The following is a 22664-nucleotide window of genomic DNA, read 5'->3' on the forward strand; positions in this document are numbered from 1 at the left end:
TTCGGTCTTTTATTTCATTCGTTATTTGAAATAAAATACAAATTATTTCTTATTATTACAAGACAGGAAAGGACAGGGTTAATAAATAAAAACACCCAATTTATGATTTTTTTTTATTTTTTTACAATTAATCAGATAACATACATATCAAACCAGCCGAAGTATGGCTAAACCCATTTATTATCTAAACTTATGAACAATACAAGAAATTGATACATCGCAAATTCACCTTAGTTTAAATATATAGATATATTATATATGCATTCACTCTACATATAATCTACAACCTACTTACTCATAATCTAAGTTTTGCATAAATTCAAAGTAAATATGCCCAAAAGAAATATTGTTGAACTATGAATATACATATAACTTTTTGGCAATTAATTGAGTATCATTTCTGTGCATAGCAAAATTAATTTTCTTTAAACATGTAACTTAGATCTTATTCATAAAGAGGCCACAAATATAACATATGTTTCTGTCATCAGTTCGATTACATAGGGACTTTTTGTTAAACATTATTTATTGCCTATACTATAAACATTACTTATGAAATGTAAGAAAAATATCCTTACACGATAACTGAATTAGCCTAGCAGTGCTGTGCAGTGAGAGTCGAGGGTATACGGTCGAGAGTAGCGCGGCGGTTGGCGCACAGCACATGGCGCATGGCGCACGCGCGGCATCGCGTGGCGCGTGGCGCGTGGCGCATGGCGCATGGCGGTACGTACGCGCGCTCGACTCTCGACCCGCCTCACCGTTGTGCGTACACATTGCGCTAACGTACCCAAGTACTGTACTCCATACGATACTCTTACTATACGATATACTATACAATACAACACTTCACATAATGATCAAAACAACTATTTGTCATCTACATAAAATCTGTTCCAAATGTTTTATATTAAAATATTTCTACTTATTGTAACTTTCTAATTAGTTACAGCCAACTTTACAAATAATTGATACATTAGACTCTCAAATAGATCTCTACTAACTATTATTAATGGTAAAAAATAAAGAATAAAATACTTCTAAACATTGCATTTCAATCACATAAGGTTTAGTTTAATTATACAATAATAACATCTTTTTAAAACCCGAACATAAGTATTACAAGAACATTGATATCGTTGAGTTCTGGAATGGAAAATAGCACACTTAAATTCACTAACTGTTACACTTACATAATAATTATTGTTCTCCTGCTTTGTTTGTAAAATACATTGCTTTTATGTAGTTTCAGAAAAATAACAATAAAATATATCAACTATTCGATACGCCGATATAATTCATGATATATCTTAAAAATAACTTAAAGAAACGTTAATAGTACGGGTGGGTGTACCAAATAACAGTGCAGTGCGTCGATAAGTACGGATAGGCGATAAATAGTCTGATTATAAAGTGAGGTTACTGAACGAGGTAATATAGATAAAGAACGTGAAATGCCGCCGCGTAGCGCGCCGCCTCCACGCCGCCGGCGGCCGCGCTACGCGACAACTGCTTCTCTTATTTGGTACGCGAGGCTGGGGCGGTCCCCTTGCGACGCTGCCGGCTATACCACACGACCACAAATGCATTATCACCAAAATTGTCTCCGAAACACTCCGTACGATATAAGCCGGCAGCGCCGCGAGCGAGACCCGCAAGAATGATTCAACGAACCGAATCAAACACAGAACATACGTTAACAAATGGCTCACTGACGCTCACGAAATTCACATGCATAAACACTGATGACATTTCACGTTTACACAGATTTAGAGATTGTTAATATACGAGTTTCAAATAAATGCCGAATACACAAGAACATAAGGAACACTACAGCAGCAATCAAATTGCGAACACATTTGTACTACATAAAAATTAATACACAACCCTTTGCGCGCAAAGACTGAAAAGTTCAACTTTTATTATTATTTTACAATGAAACAGGTACGTGTTTCTACTTATAAATGGAGATTGCCTTCTCGCGCGTTTGAGAATTAATCATGAGAATTTGTTTTCAGCAGTCGATTACAATCTACGACGCGCCAGAAATATTTACGTATACCTGTTCCATTGGAGTTAATACTACGTTTTTAGAATTACATTTTCCCATCACAGAGATTGACACAGAAAAATCTTTATTTTTTAATTATATTTAGCCTATTGATATCATTATGAAAATTTTAGTATTCAGTATTTGCTATTACAATACAGGTCCAATAAGAATATCAAGGAGTTAACAATTAATTGGTGTAATATGAGACGAGACAGCTTATAACTATACTAAACTTATCGATTAGCAGTATCCTGACATTGTTACAAATTTATAGTCGCTGAAACACGCTTTATAAACTACGTTGTACTTTAACTCAAAGGTGGTACCGAAAAATATATTTTATTATTTATAAAACAGCGCCAATCGTTTATTACTTTAGAGAGATGTAACTCACTACAATACTATAGGCATCGATTAAGTCCACAATTATTATTATTATTAAATATTATGATAACTTAAGTTTTTTTTTTTTTAATAAATACCAAACCTAATGCAATAACCGGAATTACGGATATGAATAGAAAAAAATCATTCGAATTAGAAATGTTAGTCGATATGCAACGTTTAAGATCAATGTTTACAAAATTAAAAACAAAATCAGATGACATCGGTGGTATGGTACACTAATATTTTTATCAGTCTCTGTTCGGACAGATGATCGTGATGTCATGTCGTTGGTTCACATCGGGTCGGGAGAAGCGTCTGCATATACATTTGAACATGGTGGGCTCGAATAACTAATATAAAATTGTTCGTGTATTTGTACAACAGCGGTTACACATAACGCGCCTCCACTAAATGTAAGTATAACACTCGTTACGATACATACTAAGTTAAAAAATACGCGAAGCGGTTATGTCTCGTCGCATACATATATGCGTCGCTGGCAGTAGGAAACCTCTAACAAAATAAATATTCTCATCCGACTCACTGGATAATATTAAAAATATTTTCTTAATCACAGATATCAGTCTGTCAAAATTTAAATTAAGTATATTTCAGAATTGAATTAATCGTTCCTTATATAGGTCATTATTTATTCAAATACAAGTACAATCAAGGTACACAAGTGACTAATTTAAGACCGCAGAGTATTGTTTTTTGACGTCAATGTAAAGTATATCGACATACTGAGAGGTTGTATAGTTAAGTTTAGTGGAACAACAAGTTTGGTCGTTTGGGTCTACGTTATTACGTATATCAAGCACGCTGACGTCGAGACCAGTCCTGTTCTCTTACAGTACAAATGAACATTGATTATAAACAACTTCACACAGGTACATCAGAGATCTAATGAAAGAATAATACGAATAATAACTAGGTTCATATTAGGATATGATTATAAATTATGCTCGATAACAAAAGCTCTTTTAAAGCGATGTTCGAATGCGAGAGAGACTAGAGAAGCAGTGTCTTGTGTAGTTAGCGAGCAGCAACTGGAGTCTACTGCATCAATTAACTGTTGGTGGGGGGTTGGCCTTGATACACATACATACACATACATACATAAAACTATATACTCGAGAGAACGAATCAAATGCAACTTGTGTTTGTAATATTCTCGTTCCAAAAGGATTATATTATGCAAATCGATAGTGACGTGCCATGAAAACACGAGGCGTAAGGTGACCGCACCAAACGAGTAGTCGTTAAAACTTTGCGAATTGGATGTTTAATTTTTCGCTACAGAATATATTGTAATAATTTAATCGTTAAGATAATACAATTCGCCTTAAAAAGATATAACGACCACCCGTAGATGCGTCAACTCTAGCGAGCTCGCGCGCTCGTCGGCCGTCGCGCACGACTTCTGTTCACGACTGTACGTACCGTTGCAGACTGCTCACAGTACTAACGGTTCCATCCTGACTTACTGATCTATGATAACTATACATATAGCAGTTAAAAATATTTTTAGCGATCACATTTATTTAAATTACCACATAGAGAATTTAGCTTAGTACGACATTTTAATTCAATGGCCCTCTGTTTACACGTAAAGTCACTCAGTACATTTTTTTTATTATTTTGTATTATTCAGTTGTGTTTATCAAGAACACCCTTTGACTTATAGCTATATACCAATAATACAAAAATCCATTCACTATAATTAAGGTAAATTTCAGATATTTAAACACTAAAATGTAAAATATGAAACATCCTAAATAAACTCTGATATTCCAATTAGGCATTAGCTCAATTAATTAAATATATTCTTGAGTGACTATGACAAAAGAGAAATAAATGCATTACAATAATACTACACATCCATTACCTTGTAATAATAATTCACAGGTTCCAAGCTGCTCGGGCCGGTCTATCGTTACCTCTACACACTACGTCAAAGCCTTCGTTATTTTATATTTGGTATTCTCTTAATCGCACCACGTATCAAGACTAGAGGAATGATTGCCTCTTGTGCCGACGTCGCCGTCTGTTCGCCACGATCCCTCGTAAATAAGGAAGACTAGTTTCTTTGTAGATATCACCTAATGTGCTTCTATTGTAATTAGGACGTAACGTCAACGTACAAAAATATATATAAACAAAGACAACAAGCAAAACTTTTTTTTAATCTTATCAAATTATAAAAGGCCCTCCAGAATATTGTACACTATCACTAAATAACGGCGTCGCAGGAGCTAATGGACGCCGGTATCATTTTATGCGCTTCTAAATGGAAATATGAGAATGTCTTTTTAGTATGAAACGAGTACATTAGGAGCGATGGACGTTCGTAAAGCAAATTATCCGGTTTCGTACATATTGGTCCCTACACGAGTGTACCATAGGAATGGAGCGTCGGCTGCTGAGATCGACTCGCCAATGAAACATTTAGATGAGGCCAATTTCAACGACATCTAACCAATCCATCATTTCAATTGAGAGAAGTCTATTGGTGTCCTCCGTCAAAAAAACTGTTACGACTCTTTTCGGCATCAATATTTTTTCTGAACCACTCTGGACTTAAATGATTCGTATCGTATGTATGTGCGTTTCTGTATCGATTGATACGTCCGTATTCCGTACACAACCGTTTCTTTAAGATTTTTTTTTATAATATTTGACCTACAAAAATTTAAAGTCCATCTGATGGTAAATGGTCCCTGCAGCCCAAAGGCAATAGAATTTCTACTTAGTTCATCTACGAATGAGCGCTTCAAACCAAAACAGTGGCGCTTAACACTACTGTTATTAAGGCAGAATTGCATTATATATTTCATTGTAATTTCTAGATAGCTTCGATGTATTGTCAACAATTGGCCTCGTGTAAATGCTCTGCGATGCGTTATCAACTGAGCCAGTGCGACCGCTCGCATTGCACAACGCTTGCTGCCACACAAACATGTCAGCATCTCTTACCGAACAAGTAGCAACATCAAAAAATAATTAAATATAATAAGGCGATAAATTAAAAACGACATGCATTAAAGGCGGTATACGATTATGCGAACACGATGCAACACTTGGATGCAATGGTCCATTTAATTTTAAAAAATAAAAGCTAATCATTGGAGAAATAAAACGATTTAATTTTAATCCCGCACTAAGGAGTAGTGTTAGTTTATATATAATATATAATATTATAAAGAAAAAAATTATAATAAAAATAAACAACAACATTATGAGCAAACTACTAGTGAATACTTGAGCTAAAATACACCAGAGCAGCTTGGATAGAAAACGGCCCCGGTGGCGGCCGCCAAAATAAATGGCTCCCATTTGTACGATCAATAGTTTGTTGTGATGTCAGAGATCCACGTGGAATATCTTAGGAGATTATGTGCTCGTTCATGGCATTAGACATCGACTTTGGCATTCAAGTGTTATGGGCTGCATCGAGCGGCTGTTACTGTAGAAGCAACATATCCAGTTACACGTTAATTCGGTAAACTTCATGGAAAACCAAATAAATAGATAAAAATATGTACATTCTGGCATGTATATATATAGATATATATTATGTTGATTGATGACATAACACTTACGATAAAAATAAAACGTAGCTAAGCTCATTAATGATTACACAAGGCGCGGGCGCGGCCGCGGCGGGCCGGCGCACAATTCATTAAACGTTCTAACCCTCCGAAAGAAACGATTTCACCTGCCATCGGTTACGGTAACGTACCACAGTTCATTGAGGCACAATCATTGGTTTCTTTTAATTGCTTTTCTCTTTTTTCCCTTTTTTTTTTCATTTTTTTTATATTTTTTTTATCATCACTTAAGTTAATATCTATGATAATTATTATAATTACTTTTAGGTACGTAAATTTATTCTAGATAACAGAAACGAGTTACGAAAAAATGTTACGAAGTGAAAGCGTGAAGCGTATTAAAATCTTTTAAGAATATAATTTCACAATATATACATATTAAGAGTATATGTGTAAGATATAAATATACAACAACATAATAATAACACAGAGTAAATTGCACGTGGCGCAATCGTGTGCGGGGAATCATGATGCAGTCGTCGGGCCGAGATCGAGCCCTTCACAACCTGCGCTACACCACTACACCACATCACATCACCACAACACCACAACGCCTATATTATGTCTCTTTATAATAATATACTCATTATTTAAGTACTGATTACACATTAACTGACTAAATTTTTCAAGGCATGACTCTTATAGTCTTTTATATATCTATTGGACATCGTACATTCTACAGGGCACTGGATTATACTTCCGTTATTCGGTTTGTCTAACATTTAAAAAATGGAAAATTTTTATAAAAATTAAATACGACTTTATTGCTGTATTTAAATTCACTTATCGTCCGAGTAGGCAATGCGAATGAGGAATTTTCGACTGTAGATTTAGAAATGGACAGACAACACCAGATAAAGTAAAGTACTATTTTTTTCTTTTCTTTTTTTTATCGTTAAAAAAGAAACACCCTCACTTATATTGAGCTCGACAACAATAGAATTGACATTGGCCTGTTGCTAGCACTATTGTTGCTTAGACGTCGCGCGAATGGCATATAGGAACATCAAGATCAATTAAACCCGTACCGCAAACTAATTTCAAATTAATTTGGAAGATATGTATAAAATCATATATGTAGATCCGATCGATACAGTTCCAGACACCGGCTCATATCTTTGATACTCACTCTTTGGCACCTAACGATATACGTCATGACGAGGTCGACTATGGCCCCTGTATAGGCGAAACTAAATTTTGTGATCAATTGCATACTGTGCCTCAAACACTATCACCGAACAGTCCAGATCATTTACCCTAAACTAGGTCAGAAGGCGACGGCGTTTAAACGACAACTTCATTGCAAATATATCCTTTACAACTCCAAATCGATGTAACGGCCGAAACTTATATTTAATCCCAATTCGTGATTAATTGTAGCTTATCTTACGTAGGATATCCAATCCATTTGTGTATGCATGGATTGAAATTGTAATCTATCGATGAAACCTTAGGATATTAATCGTAGTTTAATGATTGAACTTAGTTTGAACTCTATCGCGGATAGAGAATTAAATATAGGTTTGGGCCATTTAAACAACTTGAGAAAAATCATATTATGCAAACGATAGGTGATTTGAACACCGGTCGTCGGTCCCTCCGACGGGGCGTTTTAATATGAGAAATGCTAATTTTGTCTATAAATGAACACATAGAGCGAAACATTTAACACTAGATCTAATACATGTCCGAAGCGATCGAATACTTTCGACCCCGCGGTCGGTCGAGTTCATCACTTAACTCATAATTTGTGAAGTCGCCGGGCTTGCGGCCCGACTAGGTACAGCGATTACTTACACAGCTAACTTAGCACTACAATCGTATGTTTAAATGTAAGATCACTGGAAGATGCTCAAAATATAATAGATATAGTAAGTTATTATTATCATAGTCATTCGCTTTCTGAGTGGGATCCGGGACGCCGCCGGGGCGCGTCCCGTACTTGGTAAAGATATATTTTGGCAGAGTATCTCTGTGGCACACCATCAATAAATTAAAAAGTAAATAAAAATGTAAATAAACTTTCATCATAACGAACATTTACACGTGCGATCGTTGACGTAAAATATCAATAGTATGCTTATAGAAACCTACCATAGGACTTAACTTTTAGGCTTAAATCTACAATGTTTTAATACCGAGAGACCTACGACTACAAGTATATTATTAACAGAATATCTAAAGCATATGTCACTTTGAAACCTTCAAATTGAGCCTATAGAAAATACCACAAATCTTTTATTAAATAGATATTGATATGGCTAAATTTAAGTTAGAACTTTATCCTTACCTATACACAAAAGTGTAATATTTAAATTACTGTCAATTATAGTACTCTATAACACTTCTCACAAATGTACGTTATATAAAATGATAAAACAATTTTTCAATTTAATATATTAGGTTACCCTTACATTAATCGTATAATCTAAATAATCGTTTCATATATTAAACATAAAGTGGCACTTGAATCACAAATACTGGAAAAAATTTGGGGAAATCGAGCGGGCCGGGGCTCGCGCAACTACCTATGCGGGCGACCCGCGGCAAGACCCATCACTGCGCCCCGCCCGCCCTTCCGACTCAGACTATACGGCTTAAAGGAATTAACTCTACAAGAATGCACGTCCAATCTCATACATTTACAATTTTGTTATTATTACTCTCATAAAAATTACAAACTAATCGTAAAACGTTTGTTAGTCGGCGAAATGCACTTACGTTTATTGCTGATAAAAATATCACTACTGGAAAACGAGGGCTCATCGCGAGCGAGAATTCGAAACGGAATAAATAATTTAAAAATACGACACGGTACGCATAAAACGAGAATAATTAAAAAAATAAACACGAAAGAAACACGGAACGCAACAGCTCGACGGGCGAAACAGCAACAGCCCGCGAGCGCAACAAAATAAATACAGACTAAAATAAGGCCACGGGACGAGTGACTGAGGTAGCCCGCGACGCAACTACTCTATCCGATACCTTACATTATTTGGTTGATTCCCGGGGGGCCGGGGCTCCCCGGTCGCATCGAATACAATACATCCGCGTCGCGCGTCGGAGGCCGCGCGGCCCGCGGGCCCGGCCCGGCCTCGGGCGCGCGGCGGCGGCGGCGCGGGGCCGCGCGGGTCTCACCCGGGCGGGCCCGCGCCGCTCCCCACTTACATACTCCACAGGTATAACCGTCGTTACATTATATGTCTGCCGTTGTATATGTATAATTCTTATGTACACTAAATAATCTACATGAACACTTACGACACAGTAGATAATAGTTGTGGACAGTTGGAAGCCGGGCGCGGCGCTCGGGGCGACGCGCCCGGCGCGATCTGACTAGGCGAATAAAAATAGTCCGGCCCCGGAGGGGAACGGCGAAGCGTAATTACAACTAGACACCTAAGGCGCTCCCGGGAGCGGCCGGGACGTCGGCCTCGGGGGCGGCGGCCAGGCGCGGCCGACGCAGCTGAGCGCTTAGATGGACTCGCCGCCGAGCAGGTCCGGCGGCAGGAACGAGTTCAGCGAGGAGGGCGTGGCACGCTGGTCGTGCTGGTCGGGCCACAGCCCAGTAAAACCGCCCCAGCCATCCTGCGCAGGTAATAAAGTTAAGCTTGAACTTACTATAAACTTAACTTAAATAAATTCATTATTTTAAACTCCTCTCGCTCTTTTACATGTATGCTGCAAATAGAAGGCTTAAAAATCCAAGAAGAATGTCACAAAAAAAACTATAACAGTTGATATAGGCAGTTGAAATAAAATGATACAAAGTATTCATACCTTGGCGGAGGTGGGTGCGGTAGTGGCGCGCCAAGCGCCCCCGGAGCCCGAGCCGAGGTGCTGCAGGATCATCTGCACCTCCGACTCGGCCGGCGACTCCGCGAAGATCGTGGTGTTGCTCAGCACGCAATTGTTCAACGCCATCTGAGCCTGTACACACCAGACACAAGGATTTAACAGCAATCCAATGTAGGTTAATAATGTTTCTTTTTGACTTGCAGTCTTTCAGACTGAAAAGTAGCTTTTCAATGGAACATTGGAATGGACATTAGTCCATGCTTCTACAAAATTGGACAACTTCTGTTTGATAGACTTCATATAATTACAAAACAGTACCACGATAGCTATGTGTTCAAGTTCATAGTACAGTTGAGGCATTGTATTTGAATTGTATTTTAACATTTCTTCTATTTATATAAACAACAAGTATCTTTTGTAAGTTCCAGTTCATTGGGAAGCCAGTTGTCTTGTCTACTTTTTTTACATAACAATAAAGATGCGCTAAAATATGATAAATATGACAATGGCGACCTTTGGATATATATTTAGCACAAAACACCATGAACATTCAATTATAAATGTTTAACAGAGTAATGTTTACCTTAGCTGCCTCCTCGCGGGTAGAGTAGCGCGCGAGAGCGAGTCCATGGTTCAAGTACAGGTGGAAGTTCTGCAGGGGGCCATGCTGCAGGCACAGCGTCTTCAAGGTTGAACCGTCAATCTGCTCCCACAAAACAAAACGATGATATATAAAAGCTCTCCTAAGAAAAACGAAAAATAGGAAAGACATGAAGATAGAGAGTAAAATAACGTCATATCAGCAGGTACTTATATAAGAATGGATAGATACGAGATATATTAATAAAAGTATAATAGAATGTGAAAAGTGGTAATTAAGATCTTTAATTTAATACAATACACATTTTTATAATATAATACATAACATTATCCTTTTCTGTAGTTGGTAAGTAAACTTTATTTTATATGTTAAAGTTGTATGTCTACCTGAGCGGTAAGATTCTTCAGCAAGAGCCAGCTAGAGGTCTGCCAGGAGGGCACCGCGCGGGCGTTGCCGTGGTGCTGGGGCCACTTGAGGCCCGGGGGCGCGGGCCGGGGCTTCGCGGCCCACGCGTCTTGCTGCTTCAGCCCGCCGGCGCTCGACGCGGGCGGGGCGTAGCTCCACGTGGAGGAGGACAGGGAGCGCTCGCCGCCCGGGGGCGAAGTCTTCCCGCCGAGCATGTCAGTGTCCTTGATGGCCACCAGCGACAACGGCGAGCGGACCACCGAGCCGGGCGTCATAGCAGGGTCGTCCTCAACGTTCTTCATCTGATTGCCCTAGGATTACGATATTATTAAACGATTTAAAACTACGAAACTAAATTTAAATTTGCATGTTTACGACCAATTGAATATTAAAAAATATATGATCAAGTCAATACCAATAATATCCAACAATATAAAATGCAGTAACTTAATTTACATATAATTATGAGCTAAAATTTGATGAACATGAAACATACCTTTTATTGAGAACATATAAAAACTTTTAAATCCTTACTAAGAAAGTTAAAGAATTGTTCGGCAATCATTTTGAACTGAAGATATCAATCTATCAAATGGTAAAAAACTGACCTTCCAGGGCTTGCCGGGCTCAAACTCTGGCACCAAGTCGAAGACGGGCTGGTGTGCGGGGTGCGCGGGCCAGGCGTCCTTGCCGTCCGCCACGTCCGCGCCCGTGTCACCCCAGCCCTCCGAGCCGCGACCCACGCCCCATGTCCTATTAACGAGAAACGACTTAACAAAAACTGTAACCTGACAACCCTATACGGAGGTTTCGACTCTATGACTTCGGAAAATACACGTTTTACTTTCCGTAAACCACATTTTGTGTTGTTTGTTGTTGTTGTTGACCAACCAAAATGAGAATGAAAATAAATCAAAACCAGGGATCCTGTCAGAAGTTCAAAATTCCTTACACAGATTGATCATATAGTATATGAATATATGATCATATGCTATGCTCGAGATTTTTTTTTTAAGTAGAAATAGCAAATGATTACGTAGTCAAACTGAATTTAAATAATCGCTACCGGTATGGATATATGTAGTCCTCCACAGAAAGAATTGCAAGTTTACTTGAGAACATTGCTACCCATTACTAACTTTAAGAATTAAGTTGAAACGCTGCATATAAATATATCTTTAATACCAACCTTCAATCCAAAACAAAGCTATTTGTGTAACCTTAAATGCGATATTATTAGGTAGAATTGGCCGTAGTAGCGCTGCCTCTACAGTCCAATTCACTATGAATTTACACCTTTGACATACAGAGAAATCATAACCCTAAAACGTCACATAATAAACTGTAAAATAAATATAAACAAGAACTCACGAGTCAGGCTGCAGGCCGAGCTGGTTGAGCTGCGGGCTGTTGGTCGACTTGGCGGTGCCGGGCGCGCGGCTGAACTCCGAACCTTCGCCGTCCTTCTCCAGCGACGGCAGCTTCCATTGTGTCAGGCGAGACTGCTGACCACCGTTACCTCCATACTAGTGTAATTTACAAAAATGTCAGACATATTTCACATCTTCATAACACTTCTATTGTGTCTTACAAACAGTTACTATAAGCTTAACATTAAATCACTGCTATTCGAGAGTGCTACATTAGAACATGTAATTACTATGCTTTATTTGTTATTGCGTATTATACACATAACATAAAAATATGAAGACCGATTACTAAATCTATATGTATAACCAATATTGAAAGAAATGAAGAATTGTAAAGAAAAAAATTCAAATAGAAGTGACGAATTTTAAAATCAAAGTAACATTCGAATTAAAAAGTCATCAAATAACATTCAAAATCACTTCTGTAGTGAGCTGCTGGAATTTAAAAGTCAAGGAATAATCCCTTGACTTTTAAATTATAGGTAGGGGTTTGTAACTTCACCTTAAGAAAATATAGGTTTATTGTTTTTATTTGTACTCACAGACTGAGAGTCCTTGATGTTCATTTCACCAAAGTTGTTCTGCAGCGGCGCCAGGGGGTCGTGGTTTTGCTTGAACAAGTCGGCGCCGCCAGTCTGCTGCTTCATGTATATCGCTTGCTGGGTCGCTATTTGACTCTATGAAAGATTCATTACATTAGAAACTGCTTTTGTGACTGCAAGTGAAGTGGTCAATATCGACCACGAACGTCTGTCATCAACTACTGTACAGGGATTCCATGTAATGACCTTATGGTAGCAATGCACCTTTTATCAGCTATAACAGGTCCATACCATATGGTCCAAAGTGATCGCCCTATATGTAATTTTGACTTCAGCAATTTACAAGGCAAATGTCAAAATAGTTAGCATAATATGAAAAGAAAATGTAAACTTATAGCATGTATATTGATCCATTTACTCAATAGTAGCCCCTACAACCTACAGCAATAAATTGTACATAAAGTTATATTTATACATTAAAAAACACAACATGATAATTAATATACAGGTTATTTGTATCATATTTACATTGTACTTAGCAATAAAATACCGCAAGCAGCGTGATACATATCCGCTATCAAAGACGCGATATCTTAAAAACAAGTTGTTTGTTGCAAAATACCATTACAATATTATGTAATATGATTGTATGAGGAAACCGTATGTAAACAAAGATTACGTAATATCTAGCTTACCTGGAGTACAGTTATCTGCTGTTTAGCCTTTGAGATTTGAACGGAGTACTGCAGAGCGAGAGATGAGTTCGCCTTTGAAATGGCAAGAGTGTGCTGCTGCACCAGTTGCTGCAAAACCTTGATCTAAACAAACAAGACAAATTTTCATTAGATTAAACATTTTTTTTTATAAAATTTGAGTAGCAGATGTGCTTGCAATCCACCTTTTGGTAAATGGTCAATGCGCTGATAAACATTTATGACTAACTCATATAGGAAAAGTTCTACCCGAAACTGATCGTGAGAACTAAAAGCAGTACTGTTCCATGCTTGAAATGGGTGTGTCAGTGCCTACATGCTCGGTCAAACCATATTTGCTCTACCATCCTTATTATATGTATTATAAAATATAACGATCAGTACTCCTGAATGAAGTTCACACTTTACAATCATCGCTTTTTGCACTCATAGCTCTCATAGCGCAAACACACACACACACACAAAGCTGTATACAACCAAACCTAAAACAAAAATATAAATCCATAACATAGCCAATAGAACTATTAAGTTTCTTTAACATACCTGTTGCAGTAACTGATTCAAGTAGACCAGTGTCTGTGGTGCGAGAGGCTGGTTCAATATCTGGTGGTTCAGGTATCCAGCCGACACAGCCATCTGGATCTGCTGCACCAGCATCCTTAGCTGCGCTGTGCTGGGCTGCCCGCTGTTGCCTGTGCTGCTGTTAGGAAGGAATTCAGTGTAAGGTATTGTTTTTTCATATAATAACAGTTAGGGATGAATTGAGTGTAAGCCATTGTTTGAAAAAAAAGATAATATTTTTGTAAGATTGAATTAGCAAACTAGCATACAGTTTCCTCGATGTTAAGTAGTTATAGTCCGTATAAAACTCCTAGTCCGCTCTGAATATAGAAACGAATCGCGTCGCCATAGCAATTTGTATGACTACAACTGCTCGCAACAACTTCAGAGCGGACATGCAGTTTGACACTGACTATACTACTTGACTTGACTGGACCCCTATAATTAACTCCCTATAGAACAGGGATTCTACCTGAAGCCGATTCAGTATTCCACTCTATTTCACCAAAATGCAAAGTACCATTAATCAAACCTAACCTAATGTAAAAAAATTTAGATGGTTAATATAAACTTAAAATAGTAAATCTTCACTCCTGAATCAATTATTGGCAATAAGTTGTATTTGTGTAAAACAACCAGGCTTCCAAATAAATCTTTTATTTTATCGATGCTCAGCCAGAATACGAACCCGTGACCTCATTGCACCATCATTGATATGGTGAATATAGTCAATTAAGCTCAAACAACTTATTTAAATCCAAAAAGTGAAGCTCTGATTATTTGTTCATTTTGTTTGAGTAGCACTTCTCACATACGTGTAAACTAATGCTTGGTGGCAAAATGACTCGCGATATTTGCAACCAAAAGCAAATTTGTACTATTAATTGTGTTGATAGTACACTGAGAAAAAGTATATTCTTTCTTCAACGATCATTATAGATAGCGTCTAACCAGAGTTAGTGGGCCACAATAGCTTGTAAATATCAATCATTCACACTTGAGAACACAAGATATTTACTGACGGCTCCACTGAGTAGAGAAAAATTTATGCTCTCGTTTTTTATCCCACCATCTTCTAAATTGGTCTAATTCTGCTCTGATTGTTTTATTAATTCATTCACGTTATTGCACAAACGGTTTCATGGCTAAAAACAAATTTCTTGTAACAGTAAGAAGTAAATAAAATGAAACGAAAAACGGTAAAAGGGTGTACTAACACAATGACAATGTAATAATAAAAAGTAACGATTGTTGCAGTACTTTGCCTTTCTAATCTTCTTCGCTTTTTTGTAGAATCGTGATTCCCTTGACATCGGCAGTTTATAGTCGACACGCATTTCCGAAGAAATATTATTACTTTTTACTACACGGCATATTTCATTAGACTATCAAGAAATTGAATTGATTACCTAGCAATATATTTGACGAAAAAGTAAGTCAGAAATAAAATTGTCATCTAATATAAAGTAGAACTTTAGTGTGTTTGTTAAATTCGATGTAAAGGTACCTGTTGGGATTATAGGAAGGATGATGTTGCACAGTGGGTGGGGGTGGTTGATTGAGTAGCTTCTGCACCACTGCAGGGGAGACCGCTGGTACCGACGGCTGCGGTTGGAACGGTCCGTGGTGGAAATGCTCGTCGCGGCGCCAACCGTCGCTGCGCGCCGCCGCCAGCATCTCCAGAGCTTCCTCCGCGTTCATGTCGCGACTGCGCAAGGCGACCTCGGCTTCTTCCTTCTTGTAACCCATCTCAACCAGATATCTAAAGGAACAATCGTTCGTTAATTTGTTGTCGACTCAATCAATATTACTTTCCAGATGTTTTTAAACTTACCGGAACTGCTTGCTATTCCAGATCAGCTCCTTAGGCAGCTGCTTGCCTAGCGGCCCACCCTGCGGTGGCTTCGGGCCGCCCCACTCTCCGATATCGTCGGGCCAGCCACCGGCCGGGCCGGACGGCTTCGGCTTCGGCACGGGCCACAGGCCGGGCCCGGACGTGTCGCCCCAGCTGGGCACGTCGCGATCGGGCCACCCCGGCGTCTGAGGTTCCTCCCAGGAGCCGTTGCGCTGTCCGTGCGCCCCCCAGACCGCGTCGGGCTTGGTCGGGGTGGGCGGGATCCGCTGCGGCGCGGGCGGGCCCTGCGGCGCCCCGCGGGACATGCCGCCCATGCCGCGCTGCGCCCACAGAGAGGTGCCGTCGTCGAACCCGCCGGCTGCGCGACGCGCGGCGGGCGGAGAGGGCTCTTCCCATCCCGACGCTTTGATTGAATCCTTGGGACCCTTGACGAATAAAACGGTATCAGAACAATTTATATAACAGTTCGAAACTAAAAAATGAAATATGTGTTGTAACTTACCTGAGCACCCCATTGGTTGACACCTCCGGTGGGCATCATCTTGTTTGGAGCTCCGGTGTGTGGATGGTGTTGGTTCCACATGTCGCCGTTGAGACGACCAGAAATTCCTCCACGGATATCGTGACGAGGATCTGATGCTTGTTGACGCGGATCTTGGGAACGATGAGGATCTAGTCGAGGATCGGAGGGCCTGTGAGGTTCCCCCCAGGCGTTCCAGTCGTCTTTTTTAGGTACACCCCATTGTTGGGCATGTTGTGGTGGTCCCGAGTTCCACTGTTGCTGCGGGGGTGGTCCGGTCCAAACGTTAGCCGAATCTGCAGCGTCGTCGTCTTCGCCCCAAGTACCGCCGATGTTTGTAGTGGGCGTATGGCCCCACGGTGTCTTAGAGGCGGGCTGCGGTGGAGGCTGACCTCCATTCCTCAAGTTGGCTTCCCAGAGATCGGTTCCGAGAAATGCACCATTGTTAACATTAGGTTTCCAGGCAGGCTGGCCCCCCGCGGCGGGCTCCACCTTAGATCCTGGTTCAGGAGATCCGGGCACATCCCAATTTGTATCTTGATTAACATGTTGCTGAAAATATATAATTAAGTAATATTATTACCGCTCGAGATATTTTCGTGCGCATACGAGCGTGATTTCATGCCAAGATGTCACATAATTTGAACTTGAAATGAGGTCTGGTCTTGCAAGTTGTTTCATTTTAATTCAACACCGAAATATTTTACGAGTTTATTTTAGAAGTGATAAATAATGAGTCGACACTTACGCCACCCCAGCCGTCTTGGCTGAACAAGGCTTCTCTCATGGAGTTCAATTGTTCTATCTTCGCGGACGAGTTACTGTTAGAGTTATTTCCGTTATTCCCATTGCCAGCAGTCGGCCCATTGGAATTCGCTGTGGGGTTGGCGGGGTTATTACCACCGTTGTTTCCGTTACCAGCGTTGTTCGTGCCTAAAAATTTCCGTGATATTCAGTAATTATATTAATTAACATAACAACAAAATTGTGATATAATTAATATCAAAATTGTCACCATTACTCGCGGGCGCACCATTGTTGTTGGGCTGTGTATTTGGCATGTTTGGCGGGGAACTCTGCCAATTTTGGGAGGCCGCGCTCGTCGGCGGCATTTGATTGCCATTCCCCTTATTGCTGTTCACTGCAATAGATATTATCGAGTATTATAATTCGCTCGGGTCGCGTTTTACACTGGCACGACAGTAAGCGTCAATCATCGTTAGCTAGCGATCCAAATAGGTTTGTTATAACTTACTATCCGCTTGGGAAGTCGGCGGCCGCTGAGTGTTATTCCATTGTTGAGTATTGTTTGTACCATTACTTGTTTGGCCACTAGTATTGCCGCCCCAATTCCCAGCTGGCAATATAAAAAGAATTGTTTATGTACGTTTAAGAAGCTATACCCATTGTCATCGCGCGATCATCCGCACATCAAAAACCGATGGATGACGTAAATATAAATCAAAACAAAGAGAATTAAATCTCCCAACACATAGATATGTGTACTGTTATATTAACTAAAGGTAAAATTTGGAATATAGACAAACAACATTGGACTAAACTCACTCATGTAATTTAAATTTTTTGAGAGCAATTTGAGCAACAATGTTTATAAATAAATAATAAATCACCAATTACCATTGTTGGAAGCAGGCGGGCTGCCCCAGCCAGATGCAGCGTTGAGAGAACTCTCGCCTCCTCCCCGAAGACGCAGTCTAAGGGGCACTCCCCAACTGTCCACTTCCTCGGACTTCAGGTCCTTCAGGAGCTCATTCTCCTTCCTAAGTAGTTCTATCATGGTGTCAAATGTAAGATCACCGTTCGCAAACGTCTTCACCACTGGTTTCTCAGAGGCTGAATTATCTATATCAGCATCCAAAATTTTATTGTCATGGCATGTTTTAACAGACTTCTTGTCATAAGTAATCATTCGAGTTTTCGTTTTGCATATATCATGAGCAGACTTTTCGTTTAGTAGTTGCGTCTTATCCTTGCAAGGCTCATCTCGCATAATACAAACTGAGGATTTAAAAGCGTAATCAGACTTGTTCATATACTCTGGCGCTCCGAACGCCATCTTATAGTTTAAGTTAAAGCTACTGAAATACGGGTCACTGTATGAGATACCCTGGACTGTTATGGCGTTAATCATTAAAGGAATGCAGTAGTTAGGCGTTTCGCCAATCATTTGGTTTTGTTGGATACTATCAACAAACTCTACATTATAAATATTATTATTATCTACCAGTATTACACTAACTCGCTGACTTTCATTCTTCTCTTCAACTCGCTTAAAAGCACCAAATTTATTTGTGTTCACCACCGACATTGAGGTGGAGTAATTACATTGCATTGGTTCGGTAACAGTATCAATATTGGAGTAACAATTATACTTAATTAGATATGGAACACATAATATTACAGAAACATTAGACATCAGACAATTATTTATAAATAGAATAATTCTCTACAATATCCACCTAGCATTATACTTATTTTCACAGATTGCATTGTTTCAATTAAAGACTAAGTAACAATGGTTCGTAGTGATGCAGTCAATTAAGCAGGTAGCAGTGTTTAGTGCCTCTGTGGCAGAGGGCAGGGTGAGATCACCGCTGGAAGCTGCTGCGGACTCGCCTCTAGCCCCGAGTGGCCCAGCCCTACAAACAATATCACTTTATCACCACAAGGGAATAACTTCCCTCTCATTACAGCTAGGAAACTCAAAAACACTACTACAAGTAAACCCATGTAAACATCAAGTAAAATGGACTCCCTAAAATTACAGTGTATATTTTTTTATTGGTGCTATCCAGTTGGAAATTACAAAACATGTAAATAAAAACTATACAAATGTTCAAATTTGGAACTTGCCTTATAGGACGGACGTGAGGCTGAGCTGTATATCACAGATAATGCGGGCTCGGCAGATCCTTTGGAGCAGCTTTGCAGTTCGCTCGAAACGTTTCACTTTATCTGTGGGAAAAAGAAAAACATGTTTCATTTTCACCCTATCACCCACCACCTATCGAACGGCCCGTAATTATTAAGAATGACCGTCGTTGGCAACAACGATCGATGAAATAAGCATTACTGAGTTTGAGGTTACCTCAAGGACTACGACGTATATCTACAATATGCAGATATCCGATCCGCCTCTGTTGGGGCTTGTAATTGTAAAATATATATGATTTTGCGCCGCGGATGAACGCGATAACGTTCAATATAGTATAATCAAAATGAAGGAGCCTCGCGACATCACACCACATAACATAATGTAAAAACGGCCACACTTGCACACAATTCACATCACACAATATCAAACAGTCGATTTATCCAACACTACATTTTTACGAAAACCATAGGATTATTCTTTTTGCAGCAGATATAGTGTAGATACATTAGTATTTGTGTATTTCGGCCTTGAGACTCGATGTTGAATATCTAGAGTCGTATACATCTATCTGTGCTATGTATATTTATCTACAGTACTACCTATCTATACCTAGAGTGAAAGTTAGCACGACCTATTATCGAACCGTACGAGTCAATATTTTGCGAGAAAACATTAAACAAACATGAATTGGCACTTATTAAATCCAATAGACACCGAACATTGCAAAGTAATCTAAAATTTACTAAAGAAATACAAAAATTTCTTACGTGACACGAACGAGCACAACGGTGTTATATTACTAGATGGAATGAGACAGAAAATTAAATGCGTACTGACGTTCCGTTTGTCAAAGAGAGACAAAAGATACGCCTGAGAAAGCGATGCCATAAATGCTAAAGTCGTTCGACGACAATTTTAACCACAAAAGCTAGGAAATTAGTATTTCAGAAGACATACCTTCGTTTTGTATAGTTGTTGGCACAAAAACTATGTAGATTTATACAAAATCACAATCCCAAACCCCCGAGAATACGGCTTCGACGGCTGGATGGAATGATTTCGTCGTCGGGGTTCGCACGAAGTGTTACGAAATGTCACTTATTCAAGATGGACGTTGGTTTATACGAGAATACGTTCTGGTGTACGCCCGTTTATCATAGTCGGGTTATAGCAATTTGCTGTATATACATAACTACTATAGCATAGGACTATACATAAATACCGTACGCGACTACTTAGGTATACGTTCGATTATTATGTTAGGATACAATATAAGTAGATTGCCACAGGATTTTATATAAGTATGTACCTATGTAGCAAAAATATTTGCTCGACTTCGGGTTCCTACTTACTTAACAATAATTTAACATATTATTCCCCAATGATATTCCCCTTAAGCTTCCATGAAATTGAATGGATTGGAACCCGCATTGTTTTTGTTTAGTATAAGGTACTTCGCGTAAAATGCAGAGTTATACTAATTATACCAATTTCAAATCATTGAAACTCAATGTTCTTTATTTAATAAAATTGCGCTACGATTTACGACCCATCTTGTGCTCGTAGGTACATACAATCGCTAGGAATAACTTGCTTGTTGGTAGCTTGATCCATTACTTGAATTGTACAATTCGGCTAAAAGAGCTAGTCGGCAATACCTAAGCAATGTTAGATTATGAGATTAGTATGGAATACCCTTAGAGTAATTTTTGATCGCACCCATTTTATTATAGTCTAAGTATGAAGTTAGGAATGCAGGTGCGTATTTATAGACTTATTCCTAATGTCTACTGGAATAAAACTAGATTTTTCCTAGGCATATGTCTAGTAAATAGAGTAGGTAAGTGCGTGGACTTATTATTGCAGGGGAATACTGGACCAAAAACCATAATTTATCTACAATATTTATCTATGGTGCTATCAATAATTTAGTAGGTAGGCTACTTACTCCTTTAATTTTGTACTGATATTCAAAACAGAGTGTTTATTGCGATACGAACATTTCATGAAAAGCAATTTGGAAAAATGAAACCAGGAAAAACTGATCATAGCATAAACAATTGTTTATTGACGACGTATTGATTAAATATGAATACATAAAGTGAAGCCGCTCGTTTACTAATATTAATTATATATACGTCGTCATACTTTGATACATATCTAATAATAAGGCTGTAGTGGATTGGTACGATATTACTGCACTGTCCGTTGCCACAATTAATTATAGAAACAAACTAAACGAAAAATCCCTTTTACGTACCTTAATTTATTACATGGAGTTTTGTGTGCTTTTAGACAGTAATAATTCACATTCACATATACACCGATAGGTTTATCATTTTATCCAAAGCACTGATCGTAGGTCGGAAGAAAAAATCGTTTTTTGAGTACAAACACAGGTATATCACTTAGCATTCTTGTCTGTTATGGAAAATACATTATACTTTGTAAGAAAGGCTCTATACCAGCCTGAGGGTTTATTTGAGGCATTTGATAAAGCACGACATTCAATGTGGAGGTTTACGAGCTGTCTGCTTCGGCTCGGAACGGGTTTGATCGATTTACATCGTACGATCTGCATTGATACTAAGTTGGAATTTTCCTTCAAGTAGACGACTCTACATTTCATTACTTTGTGTTTTCCATCAAAAGCTTTGCTGTTTCTTTGGAATTACTTTTTTGCGTTGTGATGCATACCTTTTAGAAATTTATTATCACTTGTTATAACGAAAACGTTGCAAGGAAACTTATCCGCCCCAGATTTGATAAAAAAGTACTCTTCAAGCGTGTTAAGGCTACCAATTTGCATTTGGTCAGTGCGGTAGATGGACTAAGTTCCTCTCTCACTAAGAGCAGACTTCTACCCAACAGTGGGACAATAATGAGTTAACAAAGATATTGACCACACATGCTACGATTTGCATAGATAGAGTGACAAGGAGTTAAATTAGGTTTAGGGATTTGACGATTTGAATATGACCTAGAAATGTAAACATATTTATAATACTAAAACCTCCGTTACGAATACGAGAAGTCGTGTGGTATAAATGCCACATAAGCTAATAAATAATTTATATACAACCTATAGGTCGCTACCTCCACACTATTGTAAATTTGTAATGGTGTGAGTGCCGTATGTGGTTGGGTGTAATCGGACATGCGCAAACCCATTTTGCGTCGCAAATATTCAGCTAGCGACAGAATATTGGAAGCCGAAGTGATTTTATGTATAGTATATGTAACGGGAGGGTTCGAATCCATTGTTCTCAGTCTCTGGCCTGCTGTATCC

General features: G+C 38.9%; 1 protein-coding gene across 10 annotated transcripts; it reads right to left on the bottom strand.

The window, feature by feature from the left end:
- Positions 1 to 9218: 9218 nt before the first annotated feature.
- On the bottom strand, positions 9219 to 21905 carry gw (trinucleotide repeat containing adaptor protein gawky). 10 transcript variants are annotated; one of them, XM_073076044.1, is made up of 19 exons: positions 20333 to 20461; positions 19354 to 19455; positions 18960 to 19139; positions 18118 to 18498; positions 17735 to 17836; positions 17495 to 17620; positions 17228 to 17412; positions 16462 to 17031; positions 15939 to 16384; positions 15612 to 15866; positions 14087 to 14243; positions 13526 to 13648; positions 12831 to 12965; positions 12230 to 12384; positions 11467 to 11611; positions 10840 to 11169; positions 10436 to 10555; positions 9835 to 9984; positions 9219 to 9642 (listed from the first exon to the last, which is right to left on the bottom strand). In XM_073076044.1, exons 3-19 carry the CDS (start codon positions 18988 to 18990, stop codon positions 9529 to 9531), a joined length of 3525 nt encoding a protein of 1174 aa, XP_072932145.1. In that variant the 5' UTR covers positions 18991 to 19139; positions 19354 to 19455; positions 20333 to 20461; the 3' UTR covers positions 9219 to 9528. The 10 variants fall into 10 exon arrangements, with proteins under 10 accessions (XP_072932145.1, XP_072932149.1, XP_072932141.1 ...); XM_073076048.1 differs by lacking the exons at positions 18960 to 19139; positions 20333 to 20461 and adding an exon at positions 21636 to 21905; XM_073076040.1 differs by lacking the exon at positions 20333 to 20461 and adding an exon at positions 21636 to 21905 and having other exon boundaries at positions 18118 to 19139.
- Positions 21906 to 22664: the final 759 nt, after the last annotated feature.

The sequence above is a fragment of the Epargyreus clarus genome, unplaced genomic scaffold, assembly GCF_041222505.1.
Source record: "Epargyreus clarus isolate Ecla_fem2 unplaced genomic scaffold, WU_Ecla_fem_2.2 ptg000008l, whole genome shotgun sequence".
In the NCBI taxonomy this organism is placed as follows: domain Eukaryota; kingdom Metazoa; phylum Arthropoda; class Insecta; order Lepidoptera; family Hesperiidae; genus Epargyreus; species Epargyreus clarus.